This window comes from Phocoena phocoena, chromosome 13, assembly GCF_963924675.1.
Source record: "Phocoena phocoena chromosome 13, mPhoPho1.1, whole genome shotgun sequence".
NCBI classification, from domain to species: domain Eukaryota; kingdom Metazoa; phylum Chordata; class Mammalia; order Artiodactyla; family Phocoenidae; genus Phocoena; species Phocoena phocoena.
The window spans coordinates 26,740,741-26,766,506 of NC_089231.1; the positions used below are offsets into that span (position 1 = coordinate 26,740,741).

General features: G+C 39.4%; 1 protein-coding gene across 1 annotated transcript; it reads left to right on the top strand.

Annotated features, from left to right (window-relative positions):
• Positions 1–10,656: 10,656 nt before the first annotated feature.
• On the top strand, positions 10,657–25,766 carry IER3IP1 (immediate early response 3 interacting protein 1). The gene is made up of 3 exons (XM_065889746.1): positions 10,657–10,834; positions 23,604–23,705; positions 24,578–25,766. The coding sequence occupies exons 1-3, from the start codon at positions 10,744–10,746 to the stop codon at positions 24,631–24,633; spliced, it is 249 nt and encodes an 82-aa protein (XP_065745818.1). The 5' UTR covers positions 10,657–10,743; the 3' UTR covers positions 24,634–25,766.

Sequence of the window (25,766 nt, forward strand, 5' to 3'; positions counted from 1 at the left end):
TCCCACTACTGGGCATATACCCTGGGAAAACCATAATTCAAAAATGTCATGTACCACAATGTTCATTGCAGCACTATTTAAAATAGCCAGTATATGGAAGTAACCTAAGTGTCCATAGACAGCTGAATAGATAAAGAAGGTGCGGCACATATATACAATGGAATATTGCTCAGCCATAAAAAGAAACGAAATTGAGTTATTTGTAGTGAAGTGGATGGACCTAGAGCCTGTCATACAGAGTGAAGTAAGTCAGAAAGTACAGTATGCTAACGTGTATATATGGAATCTATAAATATAGTTCTGATGAACCTGGAGGCAGGACAAGAATAAAGACGTAGATGTAGAGAATGGACTTGAGGACAAGGGGAGGGGGAAGGGTAAGCTGGAGCGAAGTGAGAGAGTAATATTGACATATATACATTACCAAATGTAAAACAGATAGCTAATGGGAAGCAGCTGCATAGCACAGGGAGATCAGCTTGGTGCCTTGTGACCACCTAGAGCAATGGGGTAGGGAGGATGGGAGGGAGACGCAAGAGGGAGGGGATATGTATGTATATATACATACATATATGTATGCATTCACTTTGTTATACAGTAGAAACTAACACAACATTGTAAAGCATTATACTCCAGTAAAGGTGTTTAAAAATAAAAATAAGGCTCTAGCTGCCTTAGTTAGTGATTTCTTCAATGGATGTGGACAAAGTATATTGCAAACCTTTGGAAAGGACACACCATTCTAAATGCCATTAAGAGCACTCATGATTTTCCAGGGAACAAGTCAAAATATCAACATTAACAGGAGCTTAGAAGAAATGGACTCCAGCTGTTATGAATGACTTTGAGGGGTTCAAGATTTCCATGGAGGAAGTAACTGCAGGTGTGGTAGAAATAGCAAGAGAACTAGAGTTAGAAGTGGAGCTTGAAGATGTGACTGAATGGCTGCCATCTCATGATAAGACTTTCACGGATAAGGAGTTGCTTCTTATGAATGAGGAGAGAAGGTCGTTCCTTGAGCTGGAATCTACTCCTGGTGAAGATGCTGTATAAGCATCTGGTTGAAATGACAACAAAGGATTTAGAATATGGCATATACTTAGCTCATAAAACAGCAGCAGGATTTGAAAGGGTTGACTCCAATTTTGAAAAAAGTTCTACTATGGGTAAAATGCATGCTACAGAGAAATCATTCATGAAAGGAAGAGTCAATCAACGTGGCAAACATCATTGTTGTCTTGTTTTAAGAAATTGCCGTAGCCTTCCCAATGTTCAGCAGCCACCACACCCTGAACAGTCAGCAGCTATCAACACTGATGCAGGATCTTCTACCAGAAAAAATATTATGAGTCGCTGAAGGCTCAGATGATGGTTGGCATTTTTTAGCAATAAAGCATTTTTAATTAAGGTATATACATTTGTTTAGACATAACGCTATTGCATACTTAATAGACTACAGTATAGTGTAAGCATAAATTTTATATGCACCAGGAAACCAAAAAGATTTGTGTGACTCACTTTATTGCAGTGGTCTGGAACCAAACCCACAGTATCTCTGAGGTAAACCTGTAATTTGGACCCAACCTACATTTGCCATCTTGTAGCAGGACTGTTTTCCTACATTGGCTCCCAATTCCTACCTTGTTGCCTTTGCTGAAACCATTTCTCCACTTGAAAGACCCTTCTTCCTTTCTCTCTTCTTGCCTAAACTCTGTCTAATCCTCAAGGTTCAGCAACTTAAGCCCACCCCTGGCTCTGGCTCTGAACCTTCAGATTTTCTCCCTCCTCTAAAAGCTTTAAGGGTAGTTGGTTTTCTGCACCAGTCACTTGGCCTTTCTTATGTACTGCCTTGGATTTCTTATTACTCGCTCTATCTTATGTGTGCCCAATGAGACTGTAATCTCCTTTAAGGCAGGAGCAAACTGTCCTGATCCTACAACATACTCCTCTTGGCTGGATAAATGCAGCTGCTCCATAAGTGTTTTCTAATGCAGATAACTTGGATGTCTTAAATGATCTAAGCTTGTATATAGGTTTGTAGAGAACTATCAGAATTTGGGGAAGCCTCACTTTACAGAAATGTGGCCAACCAAGCTAATCTTCTTTCTGAGCCGTGCTCCCTTCATTATTAACACTCCTCTCTCCCACCCCACTTATTCTCTTCATAGTCTCTATCTGTCCTCTGCTTATACATACGGATGCTTCTTGACTTTCAAACCTCCATCTAGTATGGAGATTTGCTCCAGATACAAAGAAGGTTAACTCCACCAACACCAACAGATGACTCTGACGGTAGTTTGCACAGTGCCACGTATTTGAGAATAAATGAACCTACCACAGTTCTTGAACTCTGCCTTTTCCTTAAGCAGTTGCCTTCTTTCTCCTTCCTGTCACTCCCAATTTCTTTTTCTTAATTCTTTGTGGATTTATTTGCTCCTGGGAACCTAGCTTCTGCCCTCACAAATGGCCACATTCAACTTGACATTATACTGTATCATGAGTTTGTTGGTCTGCATTTTATTTTGCTGAGTCTTGATTATATTTCTTATTGAGAGAAAAGGGTACCTTTTCTTTCTTCCCCCTTTCTTTCTTTCCCTCTTGCTTTCTTATTTTTTCTTCCTTTCTTTCTTTTTTATTTTTTCTTTCTTTCTTTCTATTTCTTTCTTTCTTTCTTTCTTTCTTTCTTTCTTTCTTTCTTTCTCTCCCTCCTTCTCCTCCTCCTCCTCTTCCTCCTCCTCCTCTTCCTCCTCCTCCTTCTTCTTCACTATATTTTTAGTTAGGATAGATTAAGAAATGTTGCACTAACAAATAAAAACCTGATATCTCACTTGGCCAGTGGATTAATATTATGAAAGTTTAATTCTTGATCATATCACAGTCCACAGTGGAACAGGAGAAAGTTTCCTTCTATGCTGTGGCTCTAACAACCCTGAGATCTTTGGAGATCTCCATTGGCTTCAGTCTATCCATCCAGCTACCAAAGGGAAAAAAAGATCAAACAGAAAGTCCCCTGTCTCTTAACTGCCTTGACCTGAAAATGAAATTCAGTTCCATTGGCTAGAACTCAATTACACAGTCCCACCTAACTGTAGGGAACACTGAGAAATGTAGACATGTTGTGTACGTAGGAAGGATCAAACTAAGTATTGCTGAACACTAATGATCAATACCACACCTGATCACTTCTATCTTCCAGCTGATTCTCATTTTATCTATTACATAGAATTTATTTTTAGAATTTATCAATGCTTTTTAGAACTATGGCATACCATTCATCTTAGGTTTTTTTCGTTGACCGCTTAGTTTAGCTTGGTCAATTCTTATAACTTTTTGTTTTTTACCAATCTGTTGCTGGAGTACATCTTCAAATAACTTTCTCCAAAAGGATTCTAGAAAATTATCTATACATAAGTTTCTTGAGGGCAGGGTCTCTGTCATGTTTATTGTTGTATGTCTATTGCCTAAAATAATGCCAAAATAGATACTCAGTAAATATTTGTTGACTGACTAGGCAAAAGCTTTCTGAGTCTTTTGTACATTTAAAAATATTTCTTAAAAAGAGTTTTGTTTAGAAAATGTTAGTTTTGCCTTTGTTTTTAAAATCTTTATCTTGCCCTCACCATTAATAGATGGTTTGATTGGCTATACAATACTAGGCTCCAAATTATTTTCTTTCAAAACCTTGAAAGAAGCACATAATTGTCTTCTAAATTTAGTGGTAATCAGTTTCTCATTTCTTTATAGATAACATTCTCCCTCCCTTGAATCTTTTAGAATCTTCTTTTAATAGGATTTGAAATTTAAGATTTATGATTTAATAAGCTTTGAAATTTCATGAAGGTGGGTCCAGGTTTTTCTTAAGCATTTAAACTATTAAGTATCTAGTAAGTCTTCTCAGTCTGAACATTCATGTACTTTTCATCTCTGAAATTTTTGATTTTTGTTTTTATTTCCTATCCTGCATTTCTGTCTTTATGAAACTCACTTCTCCTATGTTTTCTTTCTGTCTCATACTTCCTGTCTCTATGGTATTTTTTTTCTATATTCTTGAATATTCTTGAAACTTTATCTTCCAATAAACCCTTTTGGAGGGCTATCATGTTTTAACTTTAAGAATTCATTCTTTTCCTCTGATTCTTCCTTTTGTATAGAAATTTCTGTGTGTGTGGGTGGGTGGGAGACTCTGTTTAAATGCCTTTCAAATCACTTTCATTATCACTAATTGGTCTTTTTTTTACTGAATTATCTCATTTTCTCCTGAAGTCAGTTTTACTGATTTTTCATTTTAATCTTCCCTCTCCATGTTGCTGGTTTTCATCATGTCCAGGTTGCCTGTTTATATTTAATAATAATGAACTCGAGTGACTACTTGCATAATGGTGTGGGGAGAAATATCTAACTAGAAGCTCTATGTACTTGGAAAAGTATGTAATCAGCAGCTCAGCTGTAGACCCAACTACTAAGGAATCAGTCATCAAGCTAACAGCCTCCCCAATGTCACAATAAGAATGGCCCTACACTAGAGCAGCACTATGCACATTAGAAGCCTTAGCTCTCCTCAAGTAGTTTAATTTCCTAAGAGGAAAGTACTTTCAGTCTTGCCCAGGGGCGAATGCAGACTGTTCGCTATATTGTTCAAGTAGTTTGGGAGTCAGGCTGGGAAAGTTGACTACTTCATAAATAGATCATCAGTCAATCCATCTGTTTTCAGCCCCAATTTTCCTTCTGGATCTCTGGTGTACCTCTGAATCAAGAGCTTTCGTGAAATTTTCAGGACAGTAACTTCCACTTCCGTGCAACCCTTTCATGGTTCGTTCTTGGCTACAGCTTTATCCACTGAGTGTCATTCATTGATATGCTTCCTTCTATTTTTTGTCTTCCAGAGATTGTTGAAATTTCTTATGTTCCTCTGTATCTTTACTGTTAGAAATGTATGTCACCTTTTTATTCCTTTATAATTTAATGGAGTTTAGGAAATAGTGAAGAGAAATACATGTGCTTTACGTGCCATCTTGAACTAGTAGAAATGCATATATATTTAAAAGCTCCCAGGTAATTCTGATGATCTGCTAAATTTGGGAGACACTGTTCCAAACTACCTTTTATTCTCACTTTCCCTTCATTTTAAGCACTGAGCACTTAATGCTTTGTAACTCCTTGCATTCTATGGCTCATTTTTCTTACTGGTTGATGATTTTCATCAGAGCAGGATATCTGATTACCACTTGTGCTTAGCCTACTGCATCTTACCCTAGCCCTTGTACAATGTAAAGTACATCTTATATAAGCTCAATAAATTCTCCTTGAGTAGAAGAATGAAAAATGAATGAATGAGGGAAGGAATGATATACATTTGAGTAACTGGTTTCTCTAGTCTTTTTATGCTGCTTTCATTTACTCAGATTTTTAAAAATAGAACTAGTCAACTATATGCAGCCATTCAGGATTAATTCCCTTTAAAAATAGATACAGTGACTTATTTTTATTTTTTAAAGAAACTTTCTATTTCCAAGAACCCTATTTCCAGAAACACTTCACAATGCACAAGGCTTCAGCTTGCAAATGGTTTTATTTGAGTCTCATACCAGGAATAGCTTGTATGAATCCATAAACATGAATGAGGCTCATCTTGCGGGATTTTCCTATTTTAGTCCAATGCTTACCTCAAATAGAATCCATTTGGGTGAATACTGCTGCCATAAACTCATTTAAACTCAAGGTAGCCACTGTAAGTAGCAGGATTAAAAGCAAACCTACCTCAGCCATCACTGATTCATATCTCAGACATAAACAATAAAATAAATGTCTATTAAAATATATTAGGATAAAAATGTTAAAAACCAATAATCCATTTTTATTCTTCATGGTGAATCTAAATATTTAATAAATAACATGTTTAATCCTTATCTTAATGAGCTATTTTTTAATTAATGCAGAAATAGAAATGCTAAAATTTAAAAATAGGCATGGAAAGAGAGTAGCCAACACGTTTATTGAAGAATTATTCTAAGATCTGACTTGTGAAATTTTTTTCTTTATCACATACCTGCTATTTTTCATTGAGTTAGTAAAAGGTTTTAGTCAGTTCATATAGTGACTATTTTCTTCAATCAGCAAGTGTTTTTATTTTTCACAAATGATTCGGGTACTGTGCACAGCATTTAAGTCATCCAGAACGATGGGGATGCAATCAGAAAAATCCAGAATGTGGAAAGTTCTACAGGACAAATGACTCCATCCTCTCAACAAATAAATTGCTTTTCTAACTTGGTTTTAGAAGAAGTACTTGGGCTGTTCTGGGGAGGATAAACTGTAGAGAGGAAAGGGGGAAACACAGAGACCTGTTAGGAGCTATTGCAGTACTCCATGCAAGAGATGATGGTGAGTTGGATCGGGGTTTTAGTGGTAGAGAAGGTGAGAAGTAGCCAGATTTGGATATATGTATGTTGAAGTTCAAGTCAAAAGAAGGTGCTGATGGATTGTGTATAGAGTATGAGAGAAAGAGCTAGAAGAATGGAGTTGCCATTATCTGAGCTGGGATGCAGGAGAAGCAGGTTTCAGAAGGAAATCAGGAGTTCAGTTTGGGGCAAGGTAAATTTGAGATATGTATTAGATCTAAGTGGTGGTCAGCTGGAAATATCAGCCAAGAGTTCATGGGTGAGTTCTGGGTAGGAGATATAAACGTGGGAGTCTTCAGAGTATGTAAATGTTTTAAAGCTATTAGAATAAATTAGATCACCAACGGAGTAGATAGAGATCTCTTCCTTCAAAAATACTGTGGAAAGAACAACCCCAAAATTTAGTGACTTAAAACAATCATTTATTCTCATGGATCTGTGGTTGGGTGAGGGTTTGCTGATCTAGGCTGGGCTAGACTGGGGTGATTTGGTTCTGCTCCAAATGGCTCTCATCCTTCTCCTAGAACTAGTGGACTAGGTTTTGTTGTTGCTGTTATTTTTCATGGCAATGTCAGAAGCATAAGAAGGAAAGGAGAAATATATAAGGCCTTTTGAGGTCTAGGGTTAGACCTAAGGAAAGGAGAAATATATAAGGCCTTTTGAGGTCTAGGGTTAGACCTAAGGAAAGGAGAAATATATAAGGCCTTTTGAGGGCTAGGGTTAGAGCTGGCACAGCATTACTTCTGCCTCATTCTATTGGCCAAAGCAAGTCACATAGTTGAACCTAAAGTCAAGGACCAGCCAAATGGGAAGACAAAGGCATTGATACAGGAAAGGGTAAAAAATAGAGTTCATTATTGCAGTCTCTCACAAGTCCAAGGACTGACTCCATCTTGAGCCATCTTAACTTTAAAAGATAAGCTTGAATTCTGTATCTACCCTGCTCCCCACATTTAATCAGTGGCCAAATGTATTACCTAGACGTAATCTTAACCACTGCTCCCCCTTGCCTAAAGGAACTTCATTGAAGGCATCCATTCTTTGATTCTTGTCAACGGAATAAAAACATGGACTCTATATTACTAGTTACAAAGAAAGTCTGAAGCAAGATGGTCCAGGGTGCCAACTTGTGCCATCTAACAGTCTGAAGAGAAAAAAGCAAAACAAAACTCGAAGAAGAAAATGATAAGGAGACATTTGTGTCTAAAACTGGAAAAACACTCATCCTCAGTAGAATTGTCTGATAGGATATCTAACATGGACGCATGAAAACGTATCATACAGACATCAGAAGCTCAGCACCAAGTAACAAGCTCTAATTTTAAATAGGCCATAGCCAGTAATTTTTTTCAAGCCACTAATATGCAGAATATTTTATGCATTACCCAGTTCTTTGTTTGGGGATGGATTTTTTTTTAACTGAGACAACTATTTTATAAATACATTTTCAAATTCTAGAATTTGAATTTTCTTGGAAGTACAGAGATCAGAGGAACAATTCTTTTTAAGGATATAATCTGCTGCTACTAGCTTAGGCTACAAGTCTGGATTTTTGAAAAGTAATGAATCAGATAACATGGTAGAAGTACTTGTACACTATTTATATTTTAAGCTGCTTTTGCTAGATCTAGAGATTTTGGGGGCTGAAGGAGCCCTAGTTTTATAGATGATGCCTAATTTTATAGATGATGTAACAGAGGCCCACAGAGGTTAACCTGATTCTTTTGACAATAAAAGAATCAGATCGTGTGAGCTGTAACCCAGTGGCTGGTGACAGAAAGGTGTGACTATGGGATGCTTTTCTCTCACCTCCGCTCCATCCATCCCCATAATCTCCAGTCATCCCTCTTTATCCCCTCTTCAGTAAGTATAAATCTAGTAAAAACTGTAAGTCACTGCTCAACCAAAGCTTCCAAACAAGGCCCCCAGGTACCCCCTCCTGCCACCCAGCCCAGTGTAGAAATCCTGGAATTGTCACTGTCCACTTACAAGAACAACCTTCCTTCTCTGTCTTTAGTATCTAGGGTTTTGTGGGCCTTGAAAAGCCAGAGGATTTGTTGGCATCCTGTTGTTTCTTTTATTCCCTTTACTTTGTCTTCCTGTGTTTCTCCCTACCTGATTTGCACTTAGGGCCAATTTTGGAGATAGTGTTTATGTACATCTGTGGGAAGCGATACATCTCTTCTTCCCTGTAGGCACTAACTAGTTGGCCTATTTAAGCTTAATTTCTTCTTGGGAGTTTAACTAATTATTCTTTTTTTTTGGCTAATGTCTCTTCCAGCAGCTGCAACACACAGGCTTCCAAAGTCCTTTCTGGGTCTAATGTGCGGCTTTTCCCCTTTTTTTAGGGGAAACTGAGAAGTTCAGGAGATGATTACTTTGTATATTTGCTCTCAAAAAATATCTAAAATGTAACATGATTGGACTCAGCCTCTTAGTGCTGCTGTCAAAGATAAATAAAGCTGGACATCAGTTAGAGTGGTAAGACAGATTTTAATCAGTAATATACTCTTGCAATTTCGATTTGTACAGAAGTGACTGGGCATTTTAAAGGGAGAATGAGGGAGTAGAAAGGGAGGTGAGCAGGGGCTCAGTAGAGTTGGGGAAGTGGAAAAATTACCAAGGGGTGGTCAGTGTAAATGCTGTGTCTATTAGCTGCAATTATCAAAATTAGTATTCTTCCTTCATACAGAGACTGGGAGACAGAGGCTCTATCCTTCCTGGTGATTACATTTTAAAGGAATGGCTTTCAGGTCCTTGAGAAAGACACCCGTGAACTGTAGGAGCTACATATATATCTCAAAGGGATAGAGGAAAGATTCACAATTGTAAATATATTTTAATAAATGCTCTAAGAAAGGATGGTCAGGGGCCTATTTTCAGGAGTTGACTAGAACAAACAGTACATTCTTTGGGGAGCCTTGAGCTTTTTAGGCAGGCACTTTAAGGGGGTCTAGGGTCATCCTAGGGATGACTTGAGCTGTTAGAAACTATGTTAAAGTCTTTTAACATAGGGGTAGGGGAGTGGATGAAATCATTTGTGTTGAGAATCTGTAGTTTTTACAAGCCAAGGTTGAAGTATGGTCGAGATGAGGGCTCAGAGGGCCTGCTAGAGTTTGATCAAGGAGAGAATGTTTCTCACTGAGTAATTTTAAGACATGTTGTGTGGTCAGGCCACTCAACATGGCTGTTCTCTTGCTCTCTGTACATCCCCTACTTGACCAGTGCCTGCTTCACCTATACCCTGCTTACATGACTGACCTTGATCTTCCTACATACTTGCCCCTTCCCCAGCTAGTGACTGTGCCTCACTGCCCCCCTATAACTGGTAATCTTCATGCTCCCCCACCCCGACCCCAAGAGCAAAAACTGCCACCATGTCCTGCCTGCCATGGGGTGTCGCTCCAGGATCTTGCTTCCGACATGTAGATCCTCCCCGCATACACACCCCCCATCCATTAAATCATGTCTCTGTTGCTGACTCCGGGCTCTTCCTTTGGTCTTGAACCTGGACAACTACAGCCTTACAGGACTATGGGGTACAGCCCAACACATGTTATTTTAGTTTAATTTTTTTTTTTTTTTTGCGGTACTCGGGCCTCTCACTGTTGTGGCCTCTCCCGTTGCGGGGCACAGGCTCCAGACGCGCAGGCTCAGCGGCCATGGCTCACGGGCCCAGCCGCTCCGCGGCATGTGGGATCTTCCCGGACCGGGGCACGAACCCGCGTCCCCTGCATCGGCAGGCGGACTCTCAACCACTGTGCCACCAGGGAAGCCCTAGTTTAATTTTTAAAAAAACTTTATTTGCCAAAGCCTTCCTTTTTTCCATCTGTAAAATAGGAATTACTTATTAACATCTCATACAGCGCTTAGGAGCATCTAATGGAGCATCTTAGGAGCATCTATTGGACAAGACTCACATGCTATTATCAATAACCTCATAGACACAGTTTTAAAAAAGTATATAGAAATAAACAGTAAAAATTAATGTTAGTAATTATTTTATTTACCTAATCAAAATATTTCAACTTGTAATCAACATTTTAAAATTATTGGGAGATTTTATTTACGTTCTTGTTTTCGTCCTATGTATTTTACATTTACAACACCTCAGTTCGGGCCAGCCACAATTCAAGGGTTCAGTACTGCTGGCTGCTGCATTGGACAGCGCAGCTCTACAGGCCTTGCTGATGTGAGCGTGGGGCGGGTCTTAGTCAGATGGGAGCGGAGCTTCTCAGAACGCGTTTTGGGCCTCGTCGGCTGCCGTAAGAAGCGCCGGCCGTGGCGGCGCCACGTTCCCTGTCGCTGAGGGAAGGGGATCGGTTGGGCCTCGGGGCGGTTGGCCATGGCCTTTACGCTGTACTCGCTGCTACAGGCGGCCCTGCTGTGCGTCAATGCCATTGCCGTGCTGCACGAGGAGCGATTCCTCAAGAACAGTGAGTGGGGCCGCGGGGGCGGGCCGAGGGGGCGGCAGCGAGCTCCGGGGGCGCAGACCCGAGTCGGGCCGCGTGAGTGGACCATTTGGGCCGGGACAGACGGGCGGCCGAGGGCTCGCCTCTTGGGGCCCTTCCTTGGGTGGAGAAGCCGAGCCACTTTTGTGTCACCAGTGGAGTGAAGATTGTTCAGTGGGGTGAAGATTGTTCAACAGACGCCCACTGTGTGTCGGACCCTGCGTGTCGGGATGGGGGAAGGCGGGGATGAGCCAGGAAACGCCCCTGCTTGCGTCCAGTTTAGGTTAGGAATTTAGTACCCTTCTCTGTGACCGCTTTTAATTGTCAAAAACCTGGGGTGTGAGTTTTCAGTGAAAGAGGGAGGGGCGTGGTTCATTTTGGAGCGTAGGTAATCAGAATGAACTGATGGAAGGCCATAGGGGTTCCTGGGCTTTGGGGATAAGAGGAAAGGGGACGTGTTGAGGTTATCACGACATACAGTCATCCATGTTCCAAGAAAAGTTTATTCAGCACAGTTTATTGGGTGCCTAGGATGTGCCAGGCTAGAATCTGAGAATACAGAGAAGCCAAGTTATGCCTACCGGGATCTCACAATCCAGCGACCTCTGCCACCTGGGCAGACTGCTTTTTTCTGCATGAGGCACAATTAAGGCAGGATACTGCGTGATGTGCATCACTTGTCACAGCGTACCAAATATGTCTGTGTAGATCACTGAAACTCAAACCCATGAGCAAGATTTATTGGTTTCATTTTTTCCTTCAGGAGAGATTTATTGAGCACATATTGTGTGCCAGCCGAAACTGAGGTTAAAACAGTTGCCCTGCCCTCCTAATGAAAGTTAATCTAAATAAAAACTGAACAAGTACCAATAACAAGTATGCAGAATGTTACAAAACAGAAGTGCTGGGAGATACTAGCTTGTGAATCTTTGAAAGTTTGGAGGAAGTGTGTCTCACCCGAAATCAGATAAGTCAGTAAACATTAACTAGGTAAAGGGTCAGGAGGTGATGAGTAAGAGCTGCTGTGAAAATTGGTGTGGAAAGGTTGTAAGCAGGGCAGTAACATGACTTGATTTGTGTTATTTGCTGGTTACTGTGTGGAGAACAAACAGATCAGAAGTGTAGAAGAGTGGCTGTGGAAAGCACCATTCCAAATAGGGCAAGTAGAGATGGTGGGTATAATATAAGTTGAATGGGTATAATAACAATAATGATACCTAACACTTAACACTTACCATGTGCCAGGATCTGTATCTAGTGCTTTCTACATATTAACTTGTGTAACCCTCACAACAACCCTATGAGACAAATACTGTTTCCATTCCTGCTTTACAGATGGGGACCAGAAACACAAAAGAGTTTGTAGCTTTCCTAAGATCACACAGCTAGAGAGCAGCAGAGTTAGGGTTCAGTTCAGGCAGTCTGACTCATGTTCATCTCTTCACCACTGTGCTATCCAGAAAAGTAGAAGGAATCACATTGTGGGTTGAATTGTATGCCCCTAAAAGATATATTAAAGTCCTAACTTTTGTTTCCTTTTTTGGAAATAACGTCTTTGCAGGTGAAATTAAGTTAAGATGAGGTCACACTGGAAAAGGATGGACCCTACGTGCAGTGAGGTGTCCCTATGGGGAGAGAGAGATACAGAGACATACAGACACAGGGGGAAGAAGGCCATGTGACAACAGAGGCAGAGATGAGTGGTGCATCTGCAATCCAGAGAATGCCAAGGATTGCCAGTAACTACCAGAAGCTAGGAGAGAGGCATAGACATTATCCCAAGAGCCCCGAAAAGGAACCAACTCTGCCAACACCTTGGTTTTGGACTTCTGGCCTCCAGAACTGTGAAAAAATAAACTTTCATTGTGTTAAGCCACATAGTTTGTGGCACTTTGATATAATAGCCCTAGGAAACTAGTACAAATCAGAAGATATTTTAAACGTAGAAAAGACAGAATTTACTGTTTGGACATTGGGAATGAGGAGAGAGGAAAAAGTCAAAGATCTCTCTTGGTTTTCTGGTTTAAGCAACTGAGTGAAGGGTAGTAGCTTTACTGAGTTGGCACTGGTGGAAAATTGTGGGTGGTGGTGCAGGTAACAAGGTGAAGAGATAAAGAAGTTTCGCACATGCTGAGATTGAGATTTCTGTGAGATACGCCAAGTGGAGATATAGAATAGTCAGTTGGACTTAAGTCCATAGACCAGAAGCAAGAGCCAGAGTGGAGACTGAGATTTGAGTCTGTCAACCACAGATGATAAATTAAGCCATGTGAAGAGATGAAATTGTTCAGGGAAGGAATAGACTACAAAGGAGAATTGTTGACCAGGACAGTCCTAAAATCTCTTCCAGTATTTAATGTTCAGAAGAGCTGACAGGAGAAATTGATAAGTGAGCAAAACAGAGAGATAGGGAAATCTAGACAGTGGGATTTCACAGAGGCCAAGGAGTGTTTGAAGCAGGAGAGAGAATGCAACAGTGGAATGTTCTGAGAAGCCAAGCAAGATAAGGACTGAAACGTGTCCTGAGGATTCAGGGTAGTAGAGGTCATTGGTGATTCTGTAAGAGCAGTTACAACAGTGGGTAAAATCCACGTTGGAATGGGGAGGAGCGAGTGGAAAGTCATAGAATGGAGACAGCACAATTATACAAATGTATCACTGAGTTGGAGGAAATGAAATGGTAGGTGGAAGGGGATGCAGAGATATGTCTTTTTTTTTTTTTCTTTTTTTGCGGTACGTGGGCCTCTCACTGTTGTGGCCTCTCCCGTTGTGGAGCACAGGCTCCGGAAACGCAGGCTCAGCGGCCATGGCTCACGGGCCCAGCCGCCCCGCGGCATGTGGGATCCTCCTGGACTGGGGCACGAACCCGTGTCCCCTGCATAGACAGGCGCACTCTCAATCACTGCGCCACCAGGGAAGCCCCAGAGATATTTTTGTTTTTTAGGTCTCAGCAGCGACAATGAGAACTAGTCAGGTCTCTTCAATAAGTCAATGCCATGAAATAAGTGGGGAGGAAGTGACCACTGAGGCAAATATACAAAATAAAAAAAGACAAAAAGAGAGAGAGATGTAGGGAGATATTCATATGCAGCATGTGGACCTTGATTGAATTCTAGTTCAAACATATCAACTGTAAAAAATATTTTGGTAACATTTGAAGAAATTTGAGTATGGAGTAGATACTAGATGATATTAAGGAATCACTGTACATCTTGTTAGTGTGATAAAAATGCATACTGAAATATTTCAGTACCAGTAATTTATTTTTAAAGTAATCAAGCAGAAAGAAAGATGAAGCATGTAGGCAAAAAATCAATAATTATTAAATCTGAGTGATAGGTATGTTTTAAAACTTTCATAATTAAAGGTTAGAAAAGGAATTGCTAAGGGAAAAGATCTAGTAATGAGAGAAAAATAAAAGGTACAGGAGAGAAATGAGGTAATTGATAACTCAAGGATTCTGAGAAGGTGGATAGGGTTGGGTCCAAAGGCACAGATGGACAGATGGAGGAGATGGCATTAAGTGGGAGGTGGGATACTTTCTTCATTGAAAAAGGAGGAAAGATTAGCTGGAGAAGGAGGAGGTTCCCAAATTTGGTGGCAGGAAGTTTTTCTTCATTCCTTATAACAAATAGGCCAGTCACTGTGAGCTAGGTGGAAAAGATGTAGCAGTGAGCATAACACAGTATCTTTGTTCTCATATCTTAGAGTCTAATGGTAGAACAGATAAATAATTATACAGATACTTGAGTCTAGGATAAATGCTTTGAAGGAAGAGAACTGGGTGAGAACCATGGGAATATAACCTCCTGGTTGAATCAGAACAGCATCAGTTCCTAAGGAAATAGCATTTAAAGCTAAGTCCTGGAATAGGAATAGGAATTAGCCTATTTTTAGGTACCTTTAAGGCTTCAAGGTAGAGATATCATGTAGGCATTTACATATACAGGTCTGGTGCCCAGAAGGGAGGAGGTCTGGGAAGGATTTACACGTGGGGATTTTTGGTGTTGGCTGGTAATTTGAAACCACTGGAATGAAGGCTATTTCTCAGAGGGAGAAGAGGTTCAAGGATTGAGTCCTGAGATTACTCATTCCTGTCAGGGTTCTTGGTTGCAAGCAATAGAAGCTGACTCTGCCTGATTAAACAGAAAGAAATTTACTAAAAGGTTGTTGGACAATAGAACAATGGAGCAGAGTGGAGAATCCAAATACAGACACATATTTATATGGACACTTAATTTATGATAAAGTTAACAGTAGAGTGTGATAGAAAGGATGGTCCTTCAATAAATGATTCTAGGTTAACTGGATATTCAAAAAGAAATAAGTGAATCTTGACCGTCTGCCTCTGGCTAAACACATAAGCCAATTGCAAGAGCATTGTAGATCTAAATGAGAAAGGTAAAACAAAGCTAGAAGGAAACAAACTTTTTCTGAAAGGGCCATATTAAAAATAGTAGGCTTGGGCTTCCCTGGTGGCGGAGTGGTTGAGAATCCGCCTGCCACTGCAGGGGACACGGGTTCGTGCCCCAGTCTGGGAAGATCCCACATGCCATGGAGCGGCTGGGCCCGTGAGCCATGGCCACTGAGCCTGCACATCCGGAGCCTGTGCTCTGCAACGGGAGAGGCGACAACAGTGAGAGGCCCGCATACCGGAAAAAAAAAAAAAAAAAGGCTTTTGCAGGCCAGGTGGCAGAACTGAGGCTATTAAGCGGGTATCTATATAACAGTTTATAAATGTGAGACATCATTCTTTTCTCCCCCAGCTTTGAGATCTAATTAACAAATAACATTGTCTAAGTTTAAGATGTACATGTGATGATTTGATACACGTATATATTGCAAAATGCTTACCACAGTAAGGCTGGTTAGCATATCCTTCACCTCACATAATTATCATTTTGTTGTTAATGTTGTTGTGGTGAGAACATTTAAGATTTACTCTCAGAGCAACTTACAAGTAAATAGTGTTGGATCACCATGCTGTACAGTAGATCCCCAGAGCTTATTCATCTAATAACTGAAAATGAGTGCCTTTTGACCAACATCTCCCCATTTCCCCTACCACTCCACTCCTGGAGTGGCAACCACCATACTACTCTTTCTATGAGTTTGATGGTTTTAGATCCCACGTATAAGTGAGATAATACGGTACTTGTCTTCCTCTGAGTTATTTCACTTAGCATAATGTCCTCAAGGTCCATCTGTGTTGTCACATATGGCAGGTTTTCCTTGTTTATGGCTGAATAATATTTCATTATATATGTACACCACATTTTCTTTATCCATTCATCTGTCACTGGACACTTAGATTGTTTCCATGTCTTGGATATTGTGAATAGTGCTGCAGTGAACATGGGAGTACAAATATCTCCTCGAGATAATGACTTCATCTCTTTTGGAAAAGTACCCAGAAATGGGATTGCTGGATCATATAGCAGTTCTATTATATTTTAAATTTTTTGAGGAACCTCCATACTGCTTTCCATAGTGGCTGTACTAATTTACATTCCTATCAACAGTGCACAAAGGTTCCCTTTTTTCACATCCTTGCCAGCATTTATTGTCTCTTGTCTTTTTGGTAATAGTCATTCTAACAAGTGTGACGTGATATTTCATTGTGGCTTTGATTTACATTTTTCTGATGAATAGTGATGTTGAGCACCTTTTCGTGTACTTCTTGGCCATTTTTATTTCTTCTTTGGAAAAATACCTAATCAAGTCCTCTGCCCAGTTTTAATCAAATTATTTGGAAATGCAATTATTAATGGAAAGCACCTCCACAATGGTAGTGTGAGAACCTCCACTGGACCCTCTTTCCAATAAAACAACTATAACTAGTGAAAATTATTTTAAAAACGAACATTTGAAGTCTCTGGGAATTGTCATAAGAGTGTACAACAAATGAAAAAAACTTTTTTTTTTTCTCCAAGAAAATCTATTAAAGCTCAGTAAGAGCAGTGAGAATCTCTGGCATTTGGGCCACAACCAGCTCTTCCTTCTCTCCAACACACACACACACACACACACACACACACACACACAAAGGAAATGATAAAGATTACAGTGAAAATTAATGGAATACAGAGTAGAAAAACAATAGAATTAACAAACTAAAAGCTAGTTCTTTCAGAAGATCAACAAAATCGGCAGACATTTAGCTAGACCAAGAAAAAAGGAAAGAAGACTCAAATTACTAAAATCAGGAATGAAAGGTGACATCACTACCTTAGAGAATGAAAAGGATTATAAGGGAATGCTGTGAACAACTGTATGCCAACAAATTAGATGACTTAGATGAAATAGACAGATTCCTAGATAGACTACAAACTACTGAACTGACTTAAGAACTAGGAAATCTGATTAGACCTGTAACATGCAAAGAGATTGAGTTAGTAACTTAAAGACTTAGAACAAAGAAAAACCCAGGCTTCATTGCTGGATTTTACCAAACATTTAAAGACTTAACACCGAAATAGAGAGGAGAGAAGACATCCCAACTCATGCAGTGAGGCCAGTATTAACCTGATATGAAAACCGGACACAGCACAAGAAAAGAAACTCCAGGCCAATATCTGCTGAATATAGACACAAAAATTCTCTACAGAATACTGGATTTACCCTGGGAGTGCAGGGTTGGTTTAACATTTTTAAATCGATTAATGTAATTCATCATATTAATAAAATAAATAAAAATCACATGATATAATAGATGCAGAAAAACATTTGACAAAACCTAATACCCTTTCATGATAAAACGTTCAACAAACTAGGAATAGGAAGGAACTTCCTCAATCTGATAAAGAACATCTTTGAAAACCCCCCAGTTAACAGGCTTAGTGATGAAAGACTAAGTGCTTTCCCCAGCTAGGAATAAGAAAAGGATCTTGCCACTCCTTTTTAGCATTGTACTGGAGATTCTATCCATGGCAATTAGACAAGAAAAAGAAATTAAAAACATCCAGATTGTGAGGTTGAAAAAGTAAATCTCTTGTTTGCAGATGACATAATCTTGTATATAGAAAGTCCTAAGGAATCAGTAAAACTATTAGAACTAAGAAATGAGTTAAGTAAGTTTGCAAGATACAAGATCAGAAACAACAATCAGTTGTTTTCCTGTACATGAACAATGAACAATCAAAAATGAAATTAAAGAAACATCATTTACAATATCATCAAAAAGAACAAAATACTTAGGAATAAATTTAACAGAATAAGTGTAAGTCTTATTCTGTGAAAACTACAAGGCATTGTTGAGTGAAATTAAAGAAGAATAAAGGTTTTTAAAGATAATTAATGGGTATAAAAACACTCCATGTTCATGGATTGGAAGACTAAATATTGTTAGGATATCAGTATATTACTGATTTACAGAGTTAATGCAATGTCTATCCAAATCCCAGTTGGCTTTCTTTTGGCAGAAACTGACAAGTTGGGTTCTAAAGGAAATTCAAGGGATCCAGAATAGCCAAAACAACTTCGAAAGAGAATACAGTGCCCAGACCTTACTCCAGACCTGCGTTCAAATTTCCCAGAAGTGAAGTTGAGCAGTGTGTCTTTTCCAGAATTTCTACAGATGATTGAGATTTGTGCTCCTAGATGACAACCACTGCCACAAACTATTGGAATGGCCTAGAATTATTAGTACTTTGCCCTCCAGAACTTTGCTTTCCACATTTCCTCATTTATCCAGAAATAGTACAGAAATATTTTGAGCATGTGTTTTGAATATCGTTCCAGAACTAAGGGAAAACACCACATTGCCTTGACTAAGTGGATAAGCCACTGTTCTAAAATATCTGAATAGTTTTAAGATAGAATTTTAAAATATTTTGTGTTAAATATTGTTTACATAAGCTCTTAACTCTTCTTACCTAGATTTTAATAGTAACCTCCTCACTGGTCACACTCCATCCATTTTTGCTTCTCTTTGTTCTCCCTTCTATGGGAAGCTGAGTGTGTTTCTCAGTGTCTGAAATTCTGAGTTCTTCAGTATCCCTAGCCTTCAACGTAAAATTCATACTCCCTTGTGTGACTTATAAACCCACCATAATGTTTCCCTTCCTCTCTGTCCTTCCCCTCTTTTACCCTTCCCTAATATTTACCGTGTACCTTTTTTACCATGATACTCTTCTTCACTGCTGAGCCTTTACTCACATTATTTTCTCTGCCTGTGATGACCTTGATTTACTTCATTTCTTTGACTGGCTAACTCTTCAGCCTATCCTTTAAGGCCTACTTCTGGCATTTGCCTTTCCCAGAAACCATCTCTGACCCATTTTTTGGGTAATATACCACTGCAGTTTCTTTTCTGTCTCCTCCAGTAGACTGACAACAAGGGTCCTTTCATCTTTACAATTCATTCCATCAGTCAATGAATGTTTTCTAAATAACTTTATGTTCCCATTGTCTTATTCTTGTGATTCCTGACCTGAGAGCTATTATATTTATACACATAGGTTAGCCATTATCTTGGCAATAGTGCAGAGAACGTGCTGTTTCTTTTAGTGCTCCACAACGATGCTTTATGTACAAGAAAAAAAATCACATAATGGATTTATCTATTTATTTATCTATTTATTTATTTTTGGCTGCGTTGGGTCTTCGTTGCTCTGCATGGGCTTTCTCTAGTTGCGGCGAGCGGGGGCTTCTCTTCACTGCGGTGCGCGGGCTTCTCATTGCGGTGGCTTCTCTTGTTGTAGAGCATGGGCTCTAGGCGTGGTGCGGGCTTCAGTAGTTGTGGCATGCAGGCTCAGTACTTACGGCTCGCGGGCTTAGTAGTTGTGGCTCACGGGCTCTAGAGCGCAGGCTCAGTAGTTGTGGCACACGGGCTTAGTTGCTCCGCGGCAAGTGGGATCTTCCCAGACCAGGGCTCAAACCCGTGTCCCCTGCATTGGCAGGTGGATTCGTAACCACTGCACCACCAGGGAAGTCCCACTCCTTCTTTTTTATGTCCCCTTTTTTTATAGCATCTTGTTCTCTGGGGTTTATAGCTACAGTAGTTGTTCTCTCTCTAAGGATGTTTGTTTTTTTAAAAAATGAACTCCTACTTCTTGCATTGTCTCTTCCTCAAAGTCTTCTTTTCTGGTTTTGTTCTGTCTTTCCACGTTAAGAATTGTTCCCTCTTGACTGTCAGTTCATTCTAAAGAGTAAAGCACTGAGAGGCTCTTAGGAAGCTCCGTGTATGTGGTTGGGATTTGCTCACCAGTGGGCCTCTTTGTAAGTTCGCTGTTTCATTAAAGCCCCGAGTATCTGAAGTCTTCTTGGGCAGCTGGTCAATTTCCAGAGTAATTTTACAACTTCCTGTCTGCAGAATATAAGTGTTCTTATTTCCAGGCTTACATGAGACACAAGCAAGGAAAGTGGGCAGGAGTCTGACATTCAGGTTTGCAGACTTTAATTCAATCCACCCTCCCTAGATGTCCCCAGGTCCAGAGCTTCCATGCTTCAGTCTCTGCTGAGAGTAAACCTCCTGTCTTCTGAGGGTGTAAGAGAGGGACATTCTTCCTATCAGTTCAGTTTAGGGAAGGGGATGGGATGGGAGGGGAAGGTGGAGCGGCGCTAACTGCTCTTGTGGAGACTTTTCAATTAGTCCTCCGGTGTCTCAGCTTTGTCGCCCTCACTGGCATTTTGAAGTTTCTTTCAAGTTTCCAGGGTTCTCAGCACGATTCACCTCAGTTTTTTATTGTGTGCTCCCTGGATGTTTAGGTTTCAGCCTTCTCTGCTAAGTCGGTTATTCTTCCCTTTATTTTTTATTTATTTATTTATTTTTGCGGTACGCAGGCCTCTCACTGTTGTGGCCTCTCCCATTGCAGAGCACAGGCTCTGGACGCGCAGGCTCAGCGGCCATGGCTCACGGGCCCAGCCGCTCCGCGGCATGTGGGATCCTCCCGGACTGGGGCACGAACCCGCATCCCCTGCATCGGCAGGCGGACTCCCAACCACTGCGCCACCAGGGAAGCCATAATGTCATTTTTACTAGGGTTTCAGGAGAAAGCTAAAAGTGTGTATCCATTGATGGGGTTCAGGACATGCTACCCCCAATAAGGCACCGTGGCATGTTGAATATCTTACGCTGAAGGAGTTAGAGAAAACACCAGAATCAGAGAGGTCACTCTGCCCTCCTCCCTCCCTGGCCCTTCTTTCTTGAAAGCAGGAGATAAATCTCCCATGTGAAAGGTATCCTTCCTGTACCAGGAGGAAAGGAGACATCACCAGAGACAGGGAATTTAGGGCCAGGAAGACTGTATAAACAGACATTATTGCATTTCCTACCCATAGCCCAAACCCCTTTGTTTTGTTAATTCTTCACAAATTTGTTCTTTTGTCTAAAAGGTAGAAAAACTTCCTGCTTTGGTCAGTTTTTCAGATCTTCATTTTCTTGTGAAGACTCCCGGGTACATGTAAAAGCTTAATAAAATTTGTGTGCTTTTCTCCTGTTAATCTGTCTTTGTCAGTTTAATTTTTCGGACATAGCCAGGGACCCTAAGAGGGTCAAGGAAAACTTTCTCCTTCGTTACAGTAACCAATATGTTTAACCAAAACCAGGCTGCTTTCTTATTGTGCAGAGTTGTTAAGTAGGTTTGTATGAGTAAGACTAAACTGGTTTGGAAAATGATACACCAGGTGGTGGTGGTCATTTTGTGTTTTATGTCCTTCTAGAGACACTATTATGAAATAGTTTTTACCACATTATAAGTAGTTAAAGGCTGGTACTACATCTTTGAACTTAGATTACAAAAAGAGGACTGCCATGTAGTGGAGAATGCTGATTGAGCTCCCTGGAAGAGTGAGACAGGTATGTGGGAGAAAGAACTTACAGTAGAACTTGTTATATGGTAAAAGTCAGCGTTGGAGAAACAGCATAAGTGTATTTGCTTCTCGGAGACAGAAGTAGATGCAGAAGTAGGAAGCAAGATGCAGGTGTATCTTCTGAGATTGTTTTTATCTTGGAGAGATGTGTACATTTAATATTGGAGGATTTCTTCCTCCCTCCCGCAAAGCTACAATTGAATGATTGGTTACACTTCGTGTGTCTTAAAAATAAAGAAACATGTTTCTTTGGAAGTTTTATCTGTGATTTTAGGATTTACCTTATCTTTCTTTATTCCAAAATTAACTTGGTCTGCTATAAATTCAGTTTAATTCCACAAACATTTACTAAGTACTTGCTCTGGGTGGGGGAGAGGGGAAAGGTAAAGACAGACTAAATTCAGTTCCTGTTTTCCAGGAATTTATAATGTAACTTACAATCAGTAGTTACTATTTGGGGAGCAAAGAGTAAGGTTTATTATGACAGGGGAGGGAATTAGGAAAGGCCCTGACATTGAAGTCAGACAAACCTAGATTCAGAAGCTGCCTTTAACGTGTATAGCAATTAGTGGGTAATTGACTAACCACTAGTTACTTGGAGGGTTGTAGTAGGATACAAGGCTAGCATGTCAATTTAAGGGGTTTCTAACTTCACTCAGTAGGCAATGGGAATCATCACACATTGTGAGCTAGAAAGATCTGACACTTTAAGGGAGAAAGAAGTCGAGAGGAAATTGCAGAGGCATCTGTTGAGAGTCTGGCAAGAGATAGTAGAGGCTGTGGTATTAACCACTGTGATAGAAGTTGTGCTGCGGGAGCTCAAAAAAGAGCGACAGCCCTGTGGATGGGGAAGGCTGTAAGCACAAGTGAGCTAGGCCTTGAAGGGTGAGTGGGAGTGAAACACATCAGCTCTGCTGTGAACTTGAATTTTACATTAGTTTTATACCACAACATCTCAGTGTTGATGTGACCAAAAAATTTAAAAAAAAAAACAAGCAACCATTATTTAACCTTTATTTCAACCAAGTAAAAGTTGATTAAACAAAGTGAAATCTTGTTACCTGATACATGGTTCTTTCATGTATAAAATAAAAACTTGTTCTGTCTTCAAGTTTAAGGGTTAAATGTCAGGAATTAATTAAGCCCTGTAGTTATATGAGAGTAAAAAAATACAGTCATGTGAGATATGAAAAGTGGACCTAAAATGAGGACAAGAGAGGGATGTTGCAGAAATGAGGACATGTAAGCCCCTAGAAGAATGCGTAAGGCAATAAAAAAAGAATTAGCAGATAAAGGTAAAGAAATAATGATTTATATTACCAGGAAAATGATAGAAGGTAAAAGACTCATTTACTGAAAATAAGTGGGGTTAGGGTTAGATAATAGGCTAAATTCCTTACCTCAAAATTGAGAAATGAAGAGGAATGATCAAGTTAAAAAGATGTGCCTCTGTTGTCAGGTTAGAGCATGCTATGAAGGCGTAACCAAGCTGCGACCAGGTTTACATTAACATTTCCCCAGGTGAACAGATAGTGAAGCTCAGCTGCAACACTTTTATACTGATAATTACTTCGGGTTTTATGAATTCTGAATTGAGCTAATTATTCAACTTGACAATATGCTTTGGTTTTCAATTCCGACCTGAAAAATATTGTTTGTTAGTTTAGAAAAAGAGAAGGAAAACAATCAGGGTGTCACAACAGTCATCTTTACCGAATACAGTGCCATGGAAGAATTTATTAGACTGGTTTATTTTATAAAATCAAAATCGAAATTAAATGAGTTTGTGCTGCTTATCAAAAGTAAAAAATATACTCAAGTTTTTAAGTCATGTAATTTATGTCTAACAAGGCTCAAAATCATCTTTAGAAGGTGACTAATGAGGGAGCAAGGTGAGTGCATAATAAATTTTATCACAGCTAATCATCTTTATATTATGCAGTTGGCTGGGGAACAGACCAGGGAATTGGTGGATTTGAAGAAGAGCCAGGAATTAAATCTCAGCTAATGAACCTTATTCGATCTGTGAGAACTGTGATGAGAGGTAAGAAGAAAAACTAGTGGAACGCTCTTAATTTTGTGGTTTGATTTAAGTAGCAAAACTTCCAAGTGTGAGTGCCATTTTTGTAGTGGGAACTTTTTTCTATAATATTTAACTTGGCTTTACTATTTAAAAGTTACTAGTTTCTTTCCTAGCTTGCCTCTTATTTCTATCTAAGCCATTTGATGCAGATGGAATGCTCAGTGATGTAATATTTGTATGCTACCTGTATGTCACCTCTCAGAGTTGAAAGACAACGGTGTTCTTACTTTTTAGAAATTCTTTTGCTTCTAAGTAGAAAAGTCATCTAGAGTCCTGTAAGACTTTCAAGAGAAAAATACAGGTCCCATATCTGCTATTTTTATTAGAAAATATTTTAGAGCAACTCAAGAATTCAAAACCTTTTATTTAAAACCATTAAAATTAGGGTCTCTATCTCTCTCTCTGTTAGCTGATTTCATCACAGCTTTGGGTAGAATGATAAGTTTCATTCTTAATTTAGTGATGAAGCAACAGAATCTTCTTTGCACTGTATTTCTAACGTCAGTTGTCACTGGCAGCCGTGTGGGTCTACTTCTGCCTGGGTCCAGTATGCTTCTGTGTTCCCAGATCTGCACCAGCACTATCCACAGATGACTTCATATTGATCCTGTACCAGTGTGACCCTTATCCCCAGTCACACAAGCCCACTTTACAATAAGTTTTGGATTTTATGATCCAGTGCATGTTTGAATGTTACTTTGTTATAAGGATTTGCAATGTGATTCTGATGACATACTGTATTTCCATCCTTCCTGGATGCTAGTAAAACTATGTCTTCATTTTTTTCTGATTTTTTAATAATAAAAAACTGTTTTGTTTTTTTTTCTTTGCAGTGCCATTGATAATAGTAAACTCAATTGCAATTATATTACTTTTACTATTTGGGTGAAGATCAATGGAGGAAATGGAGACACAGGAGAAGAGCTGCCAGCAGAAGTTATTACTTCAGTCTTTATTGGAACATACGTATCTTAGCTGGCTGACCTTGGACTTGACAAAAATGTAAACCTGCCAATAAAACCAGAGTCCCTATTTATCTGATTTTTTAAAATGTTGCACTTATAGTTTTATTGCAAAAAGATCAGATCATCAGAGGCTAGATTGGAATACATTTGATTGCTGACTGCTGATAAAAGTTCATGCTGTGGTAAAGATTGTTAAAAGGGTGCAGGACTGTCACTTCTGTGTTTTTAGAGGTTTCTTTCTTTGACTTCTCAGGGATGAATTTTTTTTTCAAAGTTCCTTGTGACTTAGCTATGATGTAAGAATGATTACCCTCCTAGATAAAATTTAAAGGATTTTTAAAATATAAAATGTTAGATAGGAAATTTGGATTATTTTATTTTGAACTCTTTGGTTAAATATTTTGTCTGTATACTGTCTCAGCTATGAAAAATTCAAATTCGTAGTAACTATTGAAGAGCAATACTCTGATTTCTGGGAGAATTCTAACTTTGTAAGTCGGTTAGTCACATGATGATTGTGTTTTTAAGTTTTAAGTTCTTTTCATGTGTTTGTTATTTTATTAATTGGCCTGAATGATGAGACCAGGTCAGTATCTACATATTTCCATAGGTAAAAAAAAAAATCTGTATAGAAAAGTCTATGCCCTTTTTAACAATGATGACTTATTTTTTAAAATCAGCATAAATAGCAGCCTGCAGGAGCAATCCTAAACAATCACCATTAAACCATACTATGTAAGAAGACTTTATTGTGAAGCATTTACCTCCCCAAATTATCACGTTTCCGTTTCTTGGAGTAGCACATTAAGGGGTGTGATTTGTAATTCTTCATTCTGTCAGTCAGTAGAGCATTCATGGTGGATAAATTGTCTTTTGTTTTTTTATGTCTTAGACCATCCCATATTTGCTTATCCCATAATACTGTTTTATGCAGAAAGATTAAAACAATGTAAATGATTTTTCTGGGAAATACTAGTTATAATATTTTAAAGGGGGTGGAATGGAATCTTTGTCTATAGGAGAACATTTGTAAATAAAGTTCAATTTCCAAGTCAAA